Below are 18,645 nucleotides of genomic sequence, written 5' to 3' on the forward strand. Positions count from 1 at the left end.
TAGCCACCCAAGGGTCCCCTAGGTACAGTCAGGCAATGAACTAGCCACCCAAAGGTCCCCGAGGTGTCATGGGTGGATGCATTTAAGGAGAAATGGCTTAAGGTGTTCTGCAGGAAAGGAACTGGGGTCGACACACAACACGATTACTAGGGAGCGCTTTACCCCAGGTTTTACTTAGCCACACATTTACTCGGTAGTAGGGAGAGGACACAACCAGCTCCCACGAGCTGGCCACTAGCGATAGGTGCTATGACAGTCCCTAGCCAAGGGTGACAGAGGAGTCAGCTAGCGCTAAGCAAGAAGACCCCTGCTAAGATCAAGTTGACGAGGGGAGCACAGACACTGTACTTACTCTGGTGTATAGTTACTTCTCATTGTGATGGCTAACTTGACTGCAGAGTAGTGATTTACAGTGCTCTAACGCTTAACACCGGGGGTCTGCTCCACTTTTACCCTGGAATAAAAACCAATACTCTGAAGTAAGCATGCCACGTGTCTGCAACCTTAGCTCTAACTCTGAGCTATGTGCCCCTGACAGGGAGGGAAAAGAGGCTGTGTCATATCCTGCAGGCCCTTGACACACAAACAGGACCAAAAACTCCAATGCAACCATAAATGAGAGCAAGGGAGGCCTGACCCTGCTCAATCCCTCCACACTTCCACTATGAAAATCCCGTTCCTCCCAACCCTATTACCAGGCCTGCTGTCTCATGACACATGGAAATATTTTAGCTCATCAAACCTTGTAACATACTGTTCCACCTCTCCAACCTTCAAGAGATCTTGGAAGCCCTTAGGTCCCTGGCTCCAGGGCAAATCTGTGAGAAACAAGTGCTGAAAAACTGCCTGCCCTCGGCTGGACGGCTCATCCAGACCCACACATTCCTGCAAAATGCTTCACTTTCAATAAATCTGCGTCTTCCAATAGGGGGGTGGAAAAAAAAAAAAGCCATCCAGTTGGATGAACTCCCACGGCTCCATTTCTGCAACCTTGTTTGATGGAAGAACTGGGCAGAGCTGTTGGCCCTGCGGAGAGCACAGGACACCACGGGATGCACCGGTTCACCCCCAGACCTCTCCACGGTGGCTGCACGCTCATAGCCATAGTGGGGAAAGGGATGGGACTTCCAGATCCATTTAGTCCAACCCCTGCACAGGCAAAGGGTGCATTTTCCTCAAGCTGCTCAACGCCAAAACAAACCAAAAAAAGCACCATGTGCACGGACCCCAAGCCACGTGCATGGGCTAGGCCCAGAACGGGGGTCCCATCCTGCTGCTGTTTGGCCAGGGAGGGTGAAGGAGTTAAGAGGCAGGGGAGAGGTGAGCAATTCGGGAATGACAGAGACAACCGGCTCCTTTTCCCTGGAATACAGTATCTGCAGACCCTTGGGTTTTTACAAGGACACTTTTTCCAGGCCAGCCAGGTGCTCATCTTCCCGGGGGGGGTGGTGTCACAGGGATAGAGCACCCCATTGCAGGGCAGGGATGTCTCTGGAGCAACACAGCCTGTCGAGTCACACGGTCTTGTCGATGCTGGCAGCCGATCAAGAGCAACGTTTGTGTTTGCCGGAGTAACATCCGTGTCGCTGAGCACGGAGCTTGCCCTGGCACCAGCCATGCAGCCCGGCGCTGTGCAGGTGCCATGCCGCGCTCTCCCCATTGTCACCGAGGGGGAAACTGAGGCACAGAGAGACTAAGCGATGTGGCATGACCTGGCAAGCCCAGCCTAGCACTTCCTTCGATGTTGATCCACTGGCCGAGCAAGGCCTGGTGGAAACGGCTAACGACTGGTCCATGCTGGGAAGACTGGAGTCTCCTCCGGGAAGCCCGCAACAGAGAGCCCTGCACAGCCTTTGCTCCACAAAGCCCAGCCCCTCGCCCTGGGGCTGCTCCCTCTCACAAAGCATTTGCAGGTGGCGACAAGCCAGACATCGCTTCAGAGCATTTGGCAGCTCCTGCTCCTCAGCCCCTGCCAGACTCTCGCATCAAGTGAAGGGAGTGTGGGGGATGGAGAGTGCTGGCAGCTCGCAGGGTTGGGAAGGCAGCTCCTGCTCCTCGGTGAGCCTGGCCCTCCGCGGCCAACCCACCAAGGGAGCTAGCGGGGATGCAGGGGCACAAGTCTGCTGGGTGTGCGGGATGGGACAGCTCTGCTGTGGCAGGACATTCGAGGGGCTATAGGAACACGGGAACGGGTACCTGACAAGGTAGGGCCGAGTGATCCAGCTGTTCCCCCAACACATCTTGGAGGAAGGGATGGGAGAGCCTCCTCCTGCCAGCACGGGGACCCTGCTGGCAGCAGTCCATCTGTGGGGTTTCAGCAATGGCTCTGTCCAGTTCTTGCCCTAAATAAAAGCCTAATGGGCAAGTCAGCCCTGCACAAGCTTACCCTCTGTATTCACCAGGAAGGTCAAACATGCCCACACACACCTGGGCCCAAGGATCCCAGCCACAGGCACAGCATGAAGATGTGGGGTCTCTTTAAGGACACTGCAAAGCAGGCAATGTGGTTGCAAAGACCTGCTTCCAGGGCTTGCCCAGCCCAAAGGGGGAGAAGGCCCTGATCATCCCGGCTCACGACCAGAGAGACCTTGCTAGCGCAGAAGCCCCGCATCTTGCTCCAATGCCCTACGGAGCAGGGGGATGGAGAGGTCAGGCTGTCTGGGGACACTGTCGCTCTCACCACCAAACCAGGGACATGAGCAAGAGATGGGAACAGGAGTAGCAAGACCAGAAAGGGTCTCCTGGATAGGGAGGCCAGTCCCTAGGTATCACAGACATTGCCTCACGTATCCCCACCTTTTGCTATGCCAGATCTACTCTCCAGTTAGTGCAGAAGGCTTGCACATCATTCGTCGGGGACAGCAAGTCCAAAACATCCCTCCTCGTTCCACATCCCACCCTTTTTCCAGGGTCTCAGCCCACCCAGCTCTGTGTCCTCCCACCGCTGAAGTCACACAGGCCTGTGTTCACCTCCCCATGCCCTCTAGGAGGTCACCTTTTGGGGCAAAGAGACCTGCACCCTATCCCTTGGGCAGATGTGCAAGCCCCCCTGTACTGCTGGATGGTGGGAAGGAGCCCATTGCGGGCAGAGGGAATGGCAAAAAGGACTTGGGGATCTCTTGCTGCAGCTGGGCTGGAGCAGGTTAACGAGTATCAAAAAAAAGATGCCGAGAGGATCGGGGATGAAACGGGAGATTCCCAGCGAGGCAAACTCCTGGGGTATCTGATCCACCGACTCCCAAAGCTGCAGCACAGCGGGCGGGGGCCTGACATGCCTCTATACAGTCCCCTAGGTCTGCACGAGGTAGGCGAGGTCTGCTCCTCCGCACAAGATCACGAATTATACGGGTGCCACAACAGGAACAAACTGAGCTCCGACGGGACTCGAACGTCCCTGGCTCAGTCGGTCTGAGCCTTCCACAGACGCCAGATTTTTATTTCTTATTTTTTGGGAAAGCCTGGCAGGACCAGCTCCAAGTAGAGCGATAAAAGACACGTCCCCCCCCAACTCCATACGCCTGTATCCTGCAAGACAGAAGCACACCAGGCCCTGAACTTCACCCACGCCGACGGACGGACCTGCTGCAATCCATCCTCATGCAGCCAGGAGGCCTCCGAGGGGGACCGCGAGAGGGAAGCCACAGCTGCCCCTCCAAAATGGGAAACGCTCAGGCCAACACGGCTCGGCAAGCCACATCCCCACAGGCAAAGGGTCTCGGAGGAAGGAAAAAGGACAAAAACCTTCCCGCCGCCCCGGAGAGCAGGAAGCAGCAGGGGATGCTCCGATGGCACAGGCTGCTGAGAGTTAACTGCGACGGGTTATGTTTTTTTCTCCAAAGCCCTACTTCCTTGCCAGCTCCTCTGTGTATCTTTCTCCTTTTATTTTGCTGGGACAGCCCAGGGCTGCAGAGCCACAATAACGCTTTGTTGTGCTTGGAGATGGTGTTACGAGCTGGGGTGGCGAGGACAGCGGGATGGCTCTCAGCTCCAGCCCGGAGGGAAATGCTGGCCGTCATGAATGTCCTAAGAGCAGAGAGACAGAAATCCAAGGGCCCCGTCCTCAGCTCTTCAAATGGGGAGCCCGAGACGTGACCCCTAGAACTGGAGGGCCAATCCTGCCCACACCCCAGGAAACGAAGGAGATGCTTTCTGTGCAAAGCATGGGAAACTAGACCTCTGGGTTATCAAAGCATCGTAGAGAAGCAGGGCTGGAAGGGACCTCCAGAGGTCATGCGTCATCCCTATCCGAACCATCCCGTACAAATCCACAGTCTAAACTCTTTGGAAAACTACCATCGACCCTGACACAACACAAGACACAACACCCAAACCAGGCACAGGGAAACCAGGGGGAACCAAGGTCCAGCTTCTGCAAAACGTCGTCAACACAGCCTCAAGAGATCCCAGGGAAAGGCCAGACTCCTTGCTACAGAGGAAGGCAAAATCCCCTCCTAGTCCACAGCAGTCTGACCATGGGGTAAAGTCCCTTCCTCACCGCAAAGATGGGGATCCGACCCCAAGCAGAGGGGCAAGACCCTCCAGCCAGGGACCACGGGCTTTAAGTCCCAGCCCAGCCAAAATCCCCAGCCTTGGCTGCAGCCAACACCCTCTGAAGAAGGCTTAGAAACACCCAGACACGTGGAAGAGAAAGGGGAAGAGAGGGAAATACCCAAAATAGAAAATAGGTATAGCTATGCCTGCTTCATCCCAGACCAGCAGCTGCCCAAATACCACTTGAGCATCTCTGGTGATGGGGAGTCCACAACTTCACTGCTAGAGCAGCGAGCCAGTGGAAAAGACACCTAGGGAAGAAGTTTTTCGTGATATCCAACCTAAACCAATGATGGTTATCTTATTATGGCATCGTCTGGGGGGTGTGCATACTCGAAAAGTGCCCCAAATGCCTCGCATCAGTTATTTTACGGCATTGTACCCTAAGGATGTTAGGCAGACTGGCTTCTGCATCTTGCACTCGTTCTAGCCTCCCTGCTATGCCTCGGTGCTTTGGTCTACCACCAAAATCACATCACCAGGAATGACTCCTGTCCTAGTATATTCATCCAGCACAGTCACACAAGCAGTTCCCTCTCCAATACCCTATGTACAACAATCTCCATCCTGCGCTAGATAAATACACCAAGTTTGTCCTATTCGTGGTATAAAACCAATGCTCCGTCTCTGGAGCAGAGGCCAAAAGTCCGTGAATTAGAGTCTCATCTCTCTTACCTGCAGAGCAGGACTAACATGCAATAGCTTAGTGGACAGATGCTACCCTTGCATGTACTGTACCTGTAATACTAATAGGAGACTGCAATCTCCAAGCTGTCCATGTGGATCCTCCCTCTAGTATGCTTCCTTGCAGGGGGTGATCAGCTTAGCTCTCCTGGTTAGGGCAATTCCAGACTCATGGGAAAGCCTTCATCACACACACACACACACACACACACACACACACACACACACAATAATTAGGAGGCCCAGGCAAACTCCCCAGTGCAACAACTCCGGGGAATACAAGAGTGGAGAAGTCTTGCACACAACATTTAACCCTCCCTAGCAATGCTGCTCGAGAGAGCACCCTAACTAGCTAACTCGTAGAGGAGGTGAGAGTAATTAAGAGGACCTGTTGAGAGGCGACGCGACCAGCACGTCTACTAGCCTGGGTTACAGATAGCGCTAGGCCCCTAAATTATTATTCTGGCATGCGCGACATGCCTGGAGCTGGAAGAGGTGAGGAGCCATGGTTGCCATGTTTGGAGCGGGTGCAGAGATGGGCAGTCATTCCCACTCCTAAGTGCCAGCACAGAAAACCCGCCAGCCGCATGGCTCCTCTCCTGGGCTGGCTCCAACAACGGCAGGTTCGCACGCCTCCGAGGCAAACAGCCCGGCACACCCAACGCCGTCTCTCCCCGTGGGAGCTGGGGCATCCGAGCTCAGAGACGCAGGGCAGCACCCAACCCAGCCTGCTCCTGCCGCTCCCGCGTGGTGCCGTCCTAGGGCAGAGGCAGCTGGCAGCAAAAGCCTCAGCTGTCTGCCTGCAGAGGAGGGTTACGACATGCTCCGCATAACCCCCCCGAGGCCGTGGGATCAAACAGATCAGGCTGGATTCACGGAGGACTCTCTCAAACGCTGAAACCAGTCTGCAATCTGCTAACCGCTAAGGGGCTTATTCTTCCTTTCTCCCATGCTTTCTCGGTCTTAGTTTGTGAGCTGATGAGGCAGGGACCGTCTTTCTGCCCCTGCCCCCTCGTGCTTTCAACAGCACCATGCATCCTGGTTCACGATGGACATTTGCAGGCACTATTGCAATGCCAGAAACAAGGGACTACTCTTTTACTATAAGTGCATGCAGCTCCCAGCACAAAAAGACTGGAGTTGTAGCCTCTACCGACCACTGGAGCATGCACCAGAACAACATTCATCCTGCAATAACAGAGACGGGGCTGCACGGTCAGCCGACACATGTAAAGCAAGGCAGGGCATCCCCCTGGGAGGCCGCAGAGTGAAATCATGCTGCTCCCAACTGCGGCGGTGAAGCACTTATCTCCTGAACCCCCCCCTAAGAGCCATTTTTCAGGGGACTTTTCCAAGAGGCAGGAAGAAGAGGGAGCGACTGGCACAGGGCTCTCATCTGGGAATCGTTCATCACGAAGAATGACAGCGGATGGTATTGCAGCCGTCTCAGAGGGACCTGCTTGCAGAGGCTTTTTCAGCACATTTGTTCAAGAAGGCCCTATGCTTCTCACCCTAGATAACACCAGGATTGCCAGGGGGAGGCCTGGAGTGTGTCACCTGGCGCCGAATGCCTTGGGAAAGGCACGAGGAGGGGAAGAGAACCGCGTCTCTCCAAGCTCCTTAGTCCCAATGTAGTGCTGGATATCCCCAACCCCCGCCAAACAGCATGTTTCCAAAAATGCACAGCTCTGCCAGGGCCTACACTACCTTCCCCTTCCCGGAGAGGAACCGTGGATGCAGAAGCCTCGACCAAAGAAACAGGGGCTGGGGAGCGTGCAGTTCACATCCCAGCCCCCTGGCAGCAAGAAGCTGGGCCTGGAGGGGAAGCCAACCCCTGGCAGAGTCGGGATGAAGCCGCAAGCAGGGAGGAGCTGCAGGAAGCGCTTCCCGTCCCTACATGTGCACGGGCACGGGAAACAAACCCTCCCGGCCTGGGCCAGGGAACAGATGAAGCCAGCTGACCATGAACACGCTAGGCAGGGGGAAGACCAGACTCCTTATCCAGCCCAGATCCTGAAACAATGCCTGCAGGTCCCAAACAGACCACCTCTGCCTCTGAACCAGGCACACCCAGGGGCGGAGAAGCAGCCCCGAGTTGCTGCCGGAGAGACAGTCCGCCTCGCGAAGGAAGCAACCGGCATCCGCAACCTAAAACGAGCGTGCATTTAAATGCGCCCCAGGCTGGGCGGCTCTTCCTACAGGGCACTCTGGATACCCCAGTTCCTCTACTCCGCCACAGACGGCAGGCATGACCTTGGGCACATCACTTTGCCCCTCTGCCGCACAGCTCTGTTCAAAGGGGAGAACAGCAGGGGCCTGCCACGAAGGGGAGCTAGGGGGATAAATCCAAAGACCGAGAGGCCCTCAGGATGATTGGGATCATAAAATAAACACCAAAGAGATGTGTGGAAATATCAAAATCCTGGTTTAAAAAACAGAAAATAAGGGCAAAATCCTAGAAGCATCTGCTTGGGAGGGACCTCAAGGGACTCGGTCAGCCCCACCAGTTCAGAAATGAGTCTGCTCAGACAGACGGACAGCCTCTGTCTGTTTAAATGCAGAACAAACTTGTAGGTTATCACTGCCACGTGAGGACTCCCAGCCTAAGGGGCCTCAAGGTCTGACCCCAAGGCCCCAGGCAGCCAGTGGGAATCACTCCTAGGCTTGCGTTGAGGCCTGACCGCTCCTGGAGAGCGAGCATGAGTTCATCACCGGTGCCAAGGACAAGCTCAGGCCATCACCGAGAGGACAGTGAAGAAGGGAGGGGAGTGAGCGCTGTGCTGGCCCCACAAGGTGCATGGCTGCTGCAGCAACACTGCACGCTGCAGACACCTGCGAGGAGCAGAGCTGTAGGACCACCCTCATCTCCCATCCACAAGAGCCTCCATCCTGCGTCTTCACAGCATAGACCCAGCAATCCCTACACGGAGTCCCCCGAGCAGGTGCTGGGTGCTACAAGCTCCACAACAAGCTGATGAAAGGGCCCAGGACATCCTTGCCCTCGAGCACAGCAAGAGCGAGGGAGGAAGCAAGGACAAAACCCAGCTCTAACCCCTGGGCCTGGGCTGCAAGCCAGACATCCAAGCAGCGGGAGGGCTCCGGGGGTGGAGGCCAAGGCGAGCAGCTCACTTGGCAAGGCAGGGAGACACTGGAGGGAGGTAGAAGAGGAGGAGGACGACGACAGCACCCCACTTTTGGCAGGGCCCAGGCTGCAAAGCAACAGGCCAGGCACCAGCATGAAGGCACAAGACGGCTCCCACGTACAGGGCAAACGCACGGAGGCCTGCACGTGTCATGGCTCATTTAAAACAAACCTGGCCTCCCACGGCAAGGCAGCAGAGGCTGGGATTTGGGGCCGTGCCTGCCAGACGGGTGGCAAAGCACAGGCAGCTTTGCAGGACGTGGGCAAAGGCAGCTGTACACAATCCTAGCTCAGGAATGACAGATATAGGGGTTGCTTACAGGAGCTCCTCTTCTCCTGGCAAACTGTCCCACAGCAGCCTGGGATCTCTGGGGTCCACTCACCCCATGCAATGCCCCATATAAAAAAAAAAAGCAACCTCTATGCATCTCCCTACCTGCTACAACAGAGCCCATAAGCCCAGCAGCAGAAGCAGAAGCCTCCTCCCTATTCTCTCCTGGATTTTCTTACCCAGGGAGCTCAGACAGCAGCAAGACCAGATTCCCCCAACGCTCCCCGAGCATTGCATGCCTGCAGCGCATCACCCCATAGCAACGGGAGCGCTGGGCAATGGCTAATAAGCTGCAAGATGCAGCCCAGCAAAGCGCCACGTCCCTCTAGGAACAGCCGCTGAGCCACGTTCTCTCCGAGGACACCAAGCTAGCCCGGAGCACACCTGCTCCATGTCATGCTCAAATCCCAGGCCAGGCACCAGCAAAAGGCTCGTGGGACCTGGAATGGGGAATGGTCAAAAAAGAAAAATGCGCCATTCTCTAGCTTGGCCCAGCAATTCAGAGCCCTGGGCCAAGCTACACGACTGAATTCCTCTCCAATTGACTGTCAGAGAGGAAAGGAAAGGGGCGGCACAGGCTCCAAGCTTCTTCTGCAAACCCCCAGCCTGCTGCACCAGAGTAGCAGCTCAGGGTCCTGCTCCTCAGTAGGGGTGTCCCCATGTGCTTGGTGCTGCACAGCTGCCAGATTGGACACATGGAAGCAGGGGGAGGCAGGAGAGAGAAGCAGCTTTCCAAACCAAGGGCTGTCAGCAAACAGAAAGAAGTCCCGATGTACTACCCACCTGCCCAGCGCTTGCAGGGGGTGACTTTCCCCCAGCAACGTAGGGACGGCTCCACTAAGGGCCTGGGCAAGTCTCAGGTGGGCAAATCTGGCTACTTGCAGGCTCCAGAGATGGTGGCTCATGGCAGCTGTCTCCCCTGAGCTGTCCCAGCAGCTCAGCTCAGACTTTGTAGGCACAGACATGTCCACGTGAAAGGCCAGGGTGTTTAGGAACCTCCCTCACCTGCACAAGAAAGCTGCTGCATTAGGAGCACCTGCGCCAGGCAAGGAGATGACAAGATACTTATGTGGGGAGAATGCAAAATCCTGGGCCCCCTGCCCAGAGCTGGCAGAGGAGCAGCGGTTTCTAGTGCCCGCACCTGTGGGACAAGGGGGGGAAACAGGGCTGAGAGCTCCTGGACTGGGCTGTAATTGAAACCAGGCGGGGCTCCTCGCCAATGCTAGCTGGAGCCAGACGCCAAGAGGTGATTGATCTTCCTCTGCTTTGGGTCTTCTCCCTTCGCCACTTGCCTTCTCTATTTATATTCCAGCATTTTTCCCTCCGAGTCACGGGGGCCAGGCCTCCCGCCTGCAGCCTCAGAGCTTTGGGGTCCAAACAGCACGTGCAGAAACCAGACAAGATCAACGAGGGGAGCAAAAAAGGGACAAGCAGTAATAAGCAACTCTCTCGCGCTCTATCAGTGCCCCACTGAAATAAGCAGGTCCGTCCTGTCCCCAGCGGAGAGAACTGGGGTGACCAGCCCATGCAGGAGACCTGTGCTATCCTCCAGACAGGGCGATCGGAGCCCTGGGGAAACTCCCTCGCCCGCAGACAGCAATGCAACGCTCGACTCTAGCTCCGTACCCGCCCATAGGGGCTTGGCACTGTTTCCACTCTGGATGCTGCTCTGAATGGAGACAGAGGCCGGACTAGGCTGTGTCCCAGGCCAGCTGGATAAGCCACTGGACCCAGAAAGGAAAGGCAGCACAGGGCACGTCCCCAGAGGAGGCGATGCTATTTCGGATGACTCAGGCACGCAGCCCCTACCTGCACCAGAAGGGTTAGGTTGGCTGGGCTTGGCCAAGTGAGCCACACCGGCACAACCCTTTAGCCCGGGCACAGCCAGCCCAGGGACAAGATGCTGATACTACCAGGGCATAGGTGAGTCAAGGGAAGAAAAACAATTACACATCACGATGCCAGTGAAGCTAATGAGCAGACGGCGCCTTAGTAAACCAAAGAAATGGGTGCCATGAGCGCACCGTGACCTCAGGGACTGGCCAGAGACCCAGAGCCCTGCATACCTGGCAGCTGGAGAGAAGAGGCCTGTGCTTGTTACCTCCCAAGGGGCCAGTCCTTGCAAAACCCTTGCTTGTGGCAGCTCCCATCTCGCTCGGGGTCTGGCTACATTAGGACAACAGGACAGGGTTAGCTGACTTCCTCTCTCCTCCAAGTCCAAACACACCCGGTTTCACTCCAGTTCGCATCACATGAGCCGTCATCTGTTCCGATTCACACAGCTATGTCACCAGCTCTTTCTGGGTATAGGATACATAATTACGGGTGATAAAAGGCTACATAAATCCCACTGGGAGACAACGCTTCTCCTGGCAAGGAGGGAGGCCACCAGCTTTGCCAGCATCTACCTCCTATTTGAGAAAACATCCTCACTATAAGGGTGGCAACAGCGGTTTGAGAAAGCTCAGTGCTACCCCCCAGCCCAGTACAGGGGCTTAGGATGTGAAAGATATCTGGGCTGATGCCCCCCACACAAACACACCCAAAGCCTTGTTAAAAAAAATAAATAAATAAATAAATAAATAAAAGAAGGGTCTTGCCTTGAATTTAGACCCCGAAATAGAAAAACCACAAGGTGGAGGGTGGCCGTTTCAAATGCATTCTTGACAATCTTACCGCATTTACTGGCAGCAACGCTCTGCTTCCGGCTGCGTTTTCCTCACGTGGAAGTGGCTGGTGGAGGGGAAAAAGCACAGGGGGCAAAACAAAAATTTCACTGTCCCCCCCACAAAAATGGGGAAAGGAAAAACCAAATAAAGAAAGAATCAAGGTCACCATTTTTGTGCAGACAGTTTTAAGGCTTTGGATTTCTAGCCAGCTCCACTCATCAATCAGGGAGAGGGATTTGAATACATGCGATAAATGTCAATGGTGTTTCTAATCATAGCTTGGCCCTCTAATGCCTGAATAGATCAAGCAGGGGGAGTGCTGCAGAGCAGCGTTTGCTGTATACATCAGACACGGCCCTAAACTGACTGGCTAGCCCAGGTTTGCCTAACGCTGTTCCACCAGCCGTCCTTCCCATCTCTCTTCTGCATCTGTTTCTCTTCCTCAAAAGCTAGTTCCCCTCTCACCATATCCTCCAAGAAAAGAAAAATGGCATAAAAAAAATAAAAATAAAAAAAGGAGAGAAGACAGTCAGGCTCCCTATCCCCCTGCCATACAAAGTCTATCCAAAATTGGTTGGCCAACTAGGTGAGCATGGGGAAGGCAGGCCCATTTCTGCAGTCAGCAACACACAAGGAACACATCTGGCCAGCTGTAACTTACCAGTCCATGGGACTAGTTAAAGCCAGGCTGACCAGGAGCAGCTTTCAACACAAGGATCAAACTCATGGCACTAGTGCCATAGCGAGACATCTTACCCAACCCAGTCTAGCACCCAGCACCAGCACAACAGCATCTCAAGGTCAAAGTGACCTGTCGCTTCTGCAAGCAGGTGTGATCAGAGCCTAGAGGGCTGTCACCAAGGCCAGGCTGGGAAGCAGACTTGATGCTCTCCGTGTCCTTGCAGAGCCGTTGCACACGACATATTGCCACGAAACGAGAACAAGGCTTTAGGTCTGGCGGCAAAGCAGCATTCCTACCTCGAGACATGAGCTCACCAGACCTTGCAAGCTTAGCACGGGGCTGGTGCGCAGAGCAGAGACCCAACTGAAACAGCTGCCGGTGGCACTCGAGCAGAAAAGCCCACCCTCCTCTTTAAGGATCTGTGCCCACTGGCAATTACTTGTGTTAAGCTAGTGCCATGGGTCTCAACCTTGTTAGACTCAAAGCATCCTTCCTTGGGCTCCAGGGTCCCCCCTCAAAAAATACCAGCTCTTCGTTTTCACTTTTTTCGACTACAAAAAAACCCAAACAGAACTATTTTTTTTTTTTGGCAGCAAAACTTCAGAAAGCCCACAACAGGTCAGCATGCTTTTATCACTGTGCGTTCCCATCCGAAATCTCTGGGCTTATCTTGTGAATCATGTTTGCATGCACCTCATACGGGGTGGCACCCTTGAAAGGATCTCAAGGCACCCCGGGGTGCTGCGGGACCCCCGTTGAGAATCACTGGGTTCGCATCTATCAGCCTCAACCCAGATGAGCTCTCTGCTGCGCTAATCTTTGTAGAGGCACTTTCCCCCCCCCCGAGGAACGTAGATGCACAGAAGAGTCAAATGCAGAAGTTGTACCAGGATTGTTGGCTGTTGTCGTGTTGGTCGAAGGACATAGGCAGGTCAGGTTCTTTGAGTAAATGTGTTATCTTTTATTAGACCAACTAAATAGTTGGAAAAAAAAAGTTATTTGCAAGCTTTTGGGCACAAACACCCTTTGTCAGGCATAGGGAGCAATTTGGACCAACTCCCAGAGCTCGGCAGGAACAGAATCCAACCCCCTGCCTAGGGACCACGCTGCGACCCTCGGGCTCTGGGAGAGGGAACGCTGCTTTGATCCCTCCGGGAAATGAGGTCAAGTCCTTCTTTACCCAAGCATCTCACTGGATTTCTAATGGCGATATATCCAAGCCCGACAAACAGACGTGTCTTTAACACATGACTCTCTCTTCCGGGTACGAAGGATAATTGTTAGCCGCTTCTAAACTTGCTGCCGATCCTCATCATCTTCGCCACAAAGACAACTCGGCATTAAGTCCTTTAATACCCAGGAAGTTTAAAACCCAGCCACGGTTTCTGTTTCAATACCTCCAAGGTTTGTCCAAACCTAGTGCTGATTAGCATCAGGAGGAGTCAGTTAATGCCAAGATTTGCTACCCAGTGGCTAAAAATATATTACATTTCCTAACCCAGCTCCAGACCACAAAATTGTTACAGCGGGGAAAGACTCAGCATGCCGTTTCCCAGGAATTCAGCTCCGGCAAAGAATCAGACCCTCGCTGGCCTGCTCAGTTTCCACCAAGCTACACATGGGCTTCAGGAGCTCCCGTCCCAGCCAGAAACCTGTCACAGCCCCTTGCCCCATGCAGCCTTTTGGTTTCACCTTGGCCTGGCTTTTAAAAGCACCAACTCACTCGTTTGCAAAGATCAACCACTGCATTAATTCAGTAGCAATTACTTCCTTTAATACGGAGGCAGCGCCTACCTCTGGAGTGGAATGGGACTGATCTAATAGGTCTTTTCCTAATACCGCCCTCCCTTCCTGCTGAAATCCTAAACCAAGCCTCAACCGTAGCTTTCTATGAAGCTATGCAAGTCAAATTCCCCCTCATGCTAGGGGAAAAAAAAAAAAAATAGCCTGGTCCTGCTTCCAGCCCCCGCACCCAACAGTTTAAAGAATTTTATGAATGCACATAAACATTGAGTAACTTATTTTTATTGCCACTGTCCAGCAAATTCAGCAACTTTGAAAGAGAGACTTTAAATCAGATCGGTTATTAATAGTCCTCACTCCATCGGAAAGGGACAGATCGCTGCATGGAACTGGAAGAGACACCTAATAAAAAAAATGGACGGCATTATTGACCCAAATCAATGACACGGCGCATTCATCTCAGAGGACCGTCGCACATGCATTTGCCCAGCAAGCTCCTGACAAACACCCGTGCTGCAAACATGGGTGCTTCCTTCACCCCTAGCTCAAGGGTAGGAAGTTGCTGCGGACCCCACCTGCTACTGCTAACAGAACATCTGCTGGCCGCTTCTTTCCATCTCCCCTGGCGTCTGGGCATCACGCTGCACACCAGACAGAGCAAATGCACCATACAGCACAATGCATCATAGCAGCACAAGACTGCTTGCATTCACACATGCTGCATAGCTACAGCCTAACCCACCTACCAAGCCTCCTTGGAGGTAGATACGAACAGTCCTGCTCCAGTCCAACAAGGTTAAGCATGCACTCTGCTTGTAGTCCAGAAGTCCTATTCACTGCAGTGGCATCGCTGGCAAGCTCCAAAGCCTTGATTTGGCAAAGTGCTTGCCATTTGGTCAATGCAACAGGAGGCACTGGGAGCCGGGCGAGACTTTCCATGGGTTGGGGGCACAGTCCCCACCACTCTTACTACCTTGCTGATCATTCCCGCTATGTAAGTATTGACCCAAGGGTGGGTCAGAGTCCCACAAGTAGCACCATTGACTCTGAACAGGGACAGGGCCAGGCTTTCCCCAAGGCCTGAGCACGCTCCCATCAACTTTGAGGTCAGTGAATTTGCAAAGTCCTTGGAGCACTTTGCCTTTCCACACTGCCATCACTACATGCGAGCATCGCACCTCCCAGAGGCTACGCCATCACAGCCCATTCATCACCAGATACACTGAGGTAGGAGAAAAAGCCTCGCCACCTAGACCGAACTTCTGGGAGGCAAAAGAAAACCCTATAGGTGTGGGAGCGAAGAAACAAATATTATTCCCTTAACACACATGCATCCCCCCACCTTTCCTCCTACCACACACAGCATTTCAGCCATAAGTACCAAAGGAAGATGGCAGGTCTGATCCCACGCTAGACAGTCAATAGGAGCCCCATTAGAGGTGGGGCTGGATGCAGAAGCAACCCTAGAAGCTTGTGCTGGTCAGGGTCGTTTTTCAAGCCCCGACGCCAACTTAGCTTCACTCACAAAATCAGAAGAACTAGTAATGCAGGCCATTTTGCTTTCTGCAGGCAGCCTCTGGAGGATCAGGAGATGCGACTCACTCGGGACACAGATAACAAAGGTAGGGAGGTATCGCATTGATTTCTGGCACAACTGTATTTGGAAAAAAAAATAAAGAGAGTCTCTGCACAGGTATAGGGCAGAGTGGCTGATGTGCCCGCCCCGAAAAAGCGAAAGGCACCAGCTCGGGAGAGCGATTAGCTTTATCCTGCGACGTGGTAAGGCAGATCACGTCTGCGGCGCATTCAGAAGGCATTTCATGTGGGGTGTTCAAAGTACGGCTGATATTTTGACACATTCAGTTCATATGCAAAAAGGTTATTCTTATTTCCCTGAAGCAGATCTCCCGGCCATTGATTCTGTACCTTAAAAATAACCAACATTTAACCTACTCACTAGCAACTTCCCCCCTCCCACCACTTCATCCCTTGCTCCCCCCTCCCCGGCCAATGCACGAGACATTTCAAAAGGCAGCATCATGTTATTTTTATGAACTCCCATTACTTGCCTTGCCCATATTCAGGGAAATGGAAATACGAAGGCTGTTTAACTTTTATGAGTCCAGCACATGCTTTACAATATTCAAATATGCAATAATTTCTCGTCACGAGAACAAAGATAAGCTGCAGCACTAAGCTTTAATGGAACCACAAGCTTATGTATGTCTGTACGGTTTGGGTTTTCTTGGAGTCCATCAACAAAAAAGCCCGTGCCACTGCAGTCGGCACAGCTCAACGCCAACTCCAAATGGCTTGCTGAACTCCCGTAAGACGGTACAAGCAGCCGGATCGTGTGCCTGAAGGAAAACCTTATTTCAGGTCCAGAAAGGACATTAAGGAAGAAAGAGCCACCCCTACAAAGCTGGGCTATGCTATTCCAAACACTTGGTGGTAAAGCAAATTTTTTTTCCCTTGTTCGGGGTTCACCCTCTGCTTACTCTTCGGCTCCAAGTCCACTTGGCCAGCGACACTCAACCCCTCCATTTCACTTCCAGGATCCCAGGCGCTTTGAGGGACTCTGTGCTGTCTGGAGATGCTGCAAAGGGAAAAACACTACAGATCCAAACTGACCTTGCTATCCCATCCAGGGGGGAGGCTCACACACATCCCCTCTGGAGTCAGGACACAATGCAAGCCTTCTCCCATCCCAGGTCACCAAAACAACACTAAAGGTTATTCCTCTCCGTCCAGACATCTCCCAGCCCACAGGATCATGCACAAAGCTGCCTTTTCCTCCGCCGCACCGTGCCCCCCCCCATCCTTGTCTGCTAGGAAGTGGATAACAATGGGACAGACGCAGAGACCCTTCTACCCCGCAGCTTCCCAAGCCCCATATGCAGACCCCACAGCAGGAGCCAGGTCTTTGCTGGGGTAGGGGGTCATCGAAGCAAGCCCAGCAGGCAGATTTGTTGAGGGAAGGAGGAGACACGGATCCCAATCATCGTCTCACACACACGCGCGCTCCAGGTCAATGCCGTGCTAATATGCCCACGTTGTTATTATTTTCCAACCTAGTACTTTATTGCCATTTCCTAAAAGTGACTCAAATTACTCACTGTGTTATTATGGGCAGAGTGCCATCGCTCCGGCAATAACATAATAGTACGCTTTTACCGAGGGGAGAGAAAAAGGGAGCCGGACAGCACTTCTCTAGCAAGACCCATGGATTACCAGCCTCCTTTGCGGCAGATTTCCTGGGGAATACGCTGCCCAGCTGCTTATTACATAAGGGGAATTTGCTTTCTGTCGACATGTTGCCACGTCTGGTTTAAGGCCTGCTCGCGGGGTGGATCGACTGTCCTGCTACACGGCCGAGACCTGGAGGAAAGCGACTTGCTGTGGGACAGGAACCGCCCGGCCTTGGGACCCCTAAACCGCAGTCGACTTCTGGGTTGGAGCCTCGCAGCAGCAAGCTCCTTTTTCTGATCTGCCTTGCCAGCAAGTCAGAGCATAAAGTAAATGCCTCCGTGTAACACGCCACGCCAGAGCCAAACACCACCGCTCCCATGATAAATGCCTGGGCACATTCACATGCATCTACAACTCGGACCTCAGCATATCCATGCTGCCCGATGCCACTCGCTTCACTGCGGTTGCTTCCCTCCACGAGGTCAGCGCCAGCCCCCGGCTGCGTCCTGCACCCACGACTTGGGATATAGGTGCACGCTCCCATCCTTCACCACCAAAAGCAGAGCGTGCAACGCCTCTGCCCCTCATTCAACTCGCTGTTCGTTTGGCCTGTGCCGGAGCAGGCCTCTCTCATCATCCAACCCAGAGCGACAACCCCCTCGGGGATCGGGGGTTTCTATATAAAACTCCTGCGAGACAGAGCGACGTTCCCCGAGCACTGAGAATTCAGAAAGGAAGACGCTAAAAAAAAAAAGAAGAAGAAATGAAATGGGGCAGGGAGGGAAGGAAGTTAACTAAGGGAAGCTGCAAGGAGACAGGGCGGAGGACAGCTGCTGAGAAACGACATGCCGGATCCAGCGTTATGTGCACAAGGGGCGGGGGGGGGAAGACGCAGGGCCCAGCATGGGGGAGCCTCCCAGCTCTCCCTGTGCACCTCGCACACCGTCCCCGCCTACCAAGTCACCCCCAGGCACCAACACCGAGCAGCCACTTCCAAATCCCACCCCCACCCATGGGGTTCGCTGTTCCTGTCCTGGATGCCTTTGTGCACAGAGCCTGACCCTTCCCCTCCAACACACATCACATCTGCACTGCAAGCCCCCCCACACCTGTAAACCCCCAGCCCTCCAGCTCACATCTGTAACGCATGCCTCCAACCCCCAACAAAACACATTTCACATCTGTAAGCCTCCAACTCACATCTGTAATGCAAGCCCCCAGCCCCTACCCCACACACACACACACACACACACACACATACCTCACATCTGTAATGCAAGCCCCTAACTCCGTCCCACCAGCACCTCTGCCCCTCAGCCAGGGAGGAAAGAAAGATCCCACCATCCAAACTGGTACAAGAGCCGGGGAAGCCGGGGCAGGCAGGAAGAGGCTGGGGGGAAGGAGGGGCTACAAGCCTGGGCTGCCAAGACCCACTGCCCGGCCTCCTCCCCCTGGCTCCGGAGGGGCAGGATTCAGTCACCATCATCACTGCACGACTGATAAGCAGAAATCTTAGGGCTGCAGATGGGGGGGGTGGAAGTGGCACGCACACACATGCACACACCATACCAACTTGCAATTAAAATGCCTGGATTGTGACCTAACCCATGAGCCAAGGCATCAGCCTGGTATGAAGGAATTTAACTCTTTGCAG

General features: G+C 53.9%; 1 protein-coding gene and 1 long non-coding RNA gene across 3 annotated transcripts in view; both read right to left on the bottom strand.

Moving 5' to 3' along the window:
- The window catches only part of ZBTB47 (zinc finger and BTB domain containing 47), a 77,373-nt gene extending 58,886 nt beyond the window's left edge, over nt 1–18,487 (bottom strand). For both annotated transcript variants that reach the window (XM_025206817.1, XM_025206819.1), the window contains exon 1: nt 18,253–18,487. In XM_025206817.1, coding sequence (XP_025062602.1) covers nt 18,253–18,477 — 225 coding nt within the window. In that variant the 5' untranslated portion in view covers nt 18,478–18,487. The remainder of the gene's footprint in view (nt 1–18,252) is intronic.
- On the bottom strand, nt 14,065–15,318 carry LOC112550648. The gene is made up of 2 exons (XR_003094580.1): nt 15,184–15,318; nt 14,065–14,204 (listed from the first exon to the last, which is right to left on the bottom strand). It is a non-coding gene; the product is annotated as an uncharacterized LOC112550648 (long non-coding RNA).
- Nucleotides 18,488–18,645: the final 158 nt, after the last annotated feature.

This window comes from Alligator sinensis, unplaced genomic scaffold (assembly GCF_000455745.1).
Source record: "Alligator sinensis unplaced genomic scaffold, ASM45574v1 scaffold531_1, whole genome shotgun sequence".
Taxonomy (NCBI): domain Eukaryota; kingdom Metazoa; phylum Chordata; order Crocodylia; family Alligatoridae; genus Alligator; species Alligator sinensis.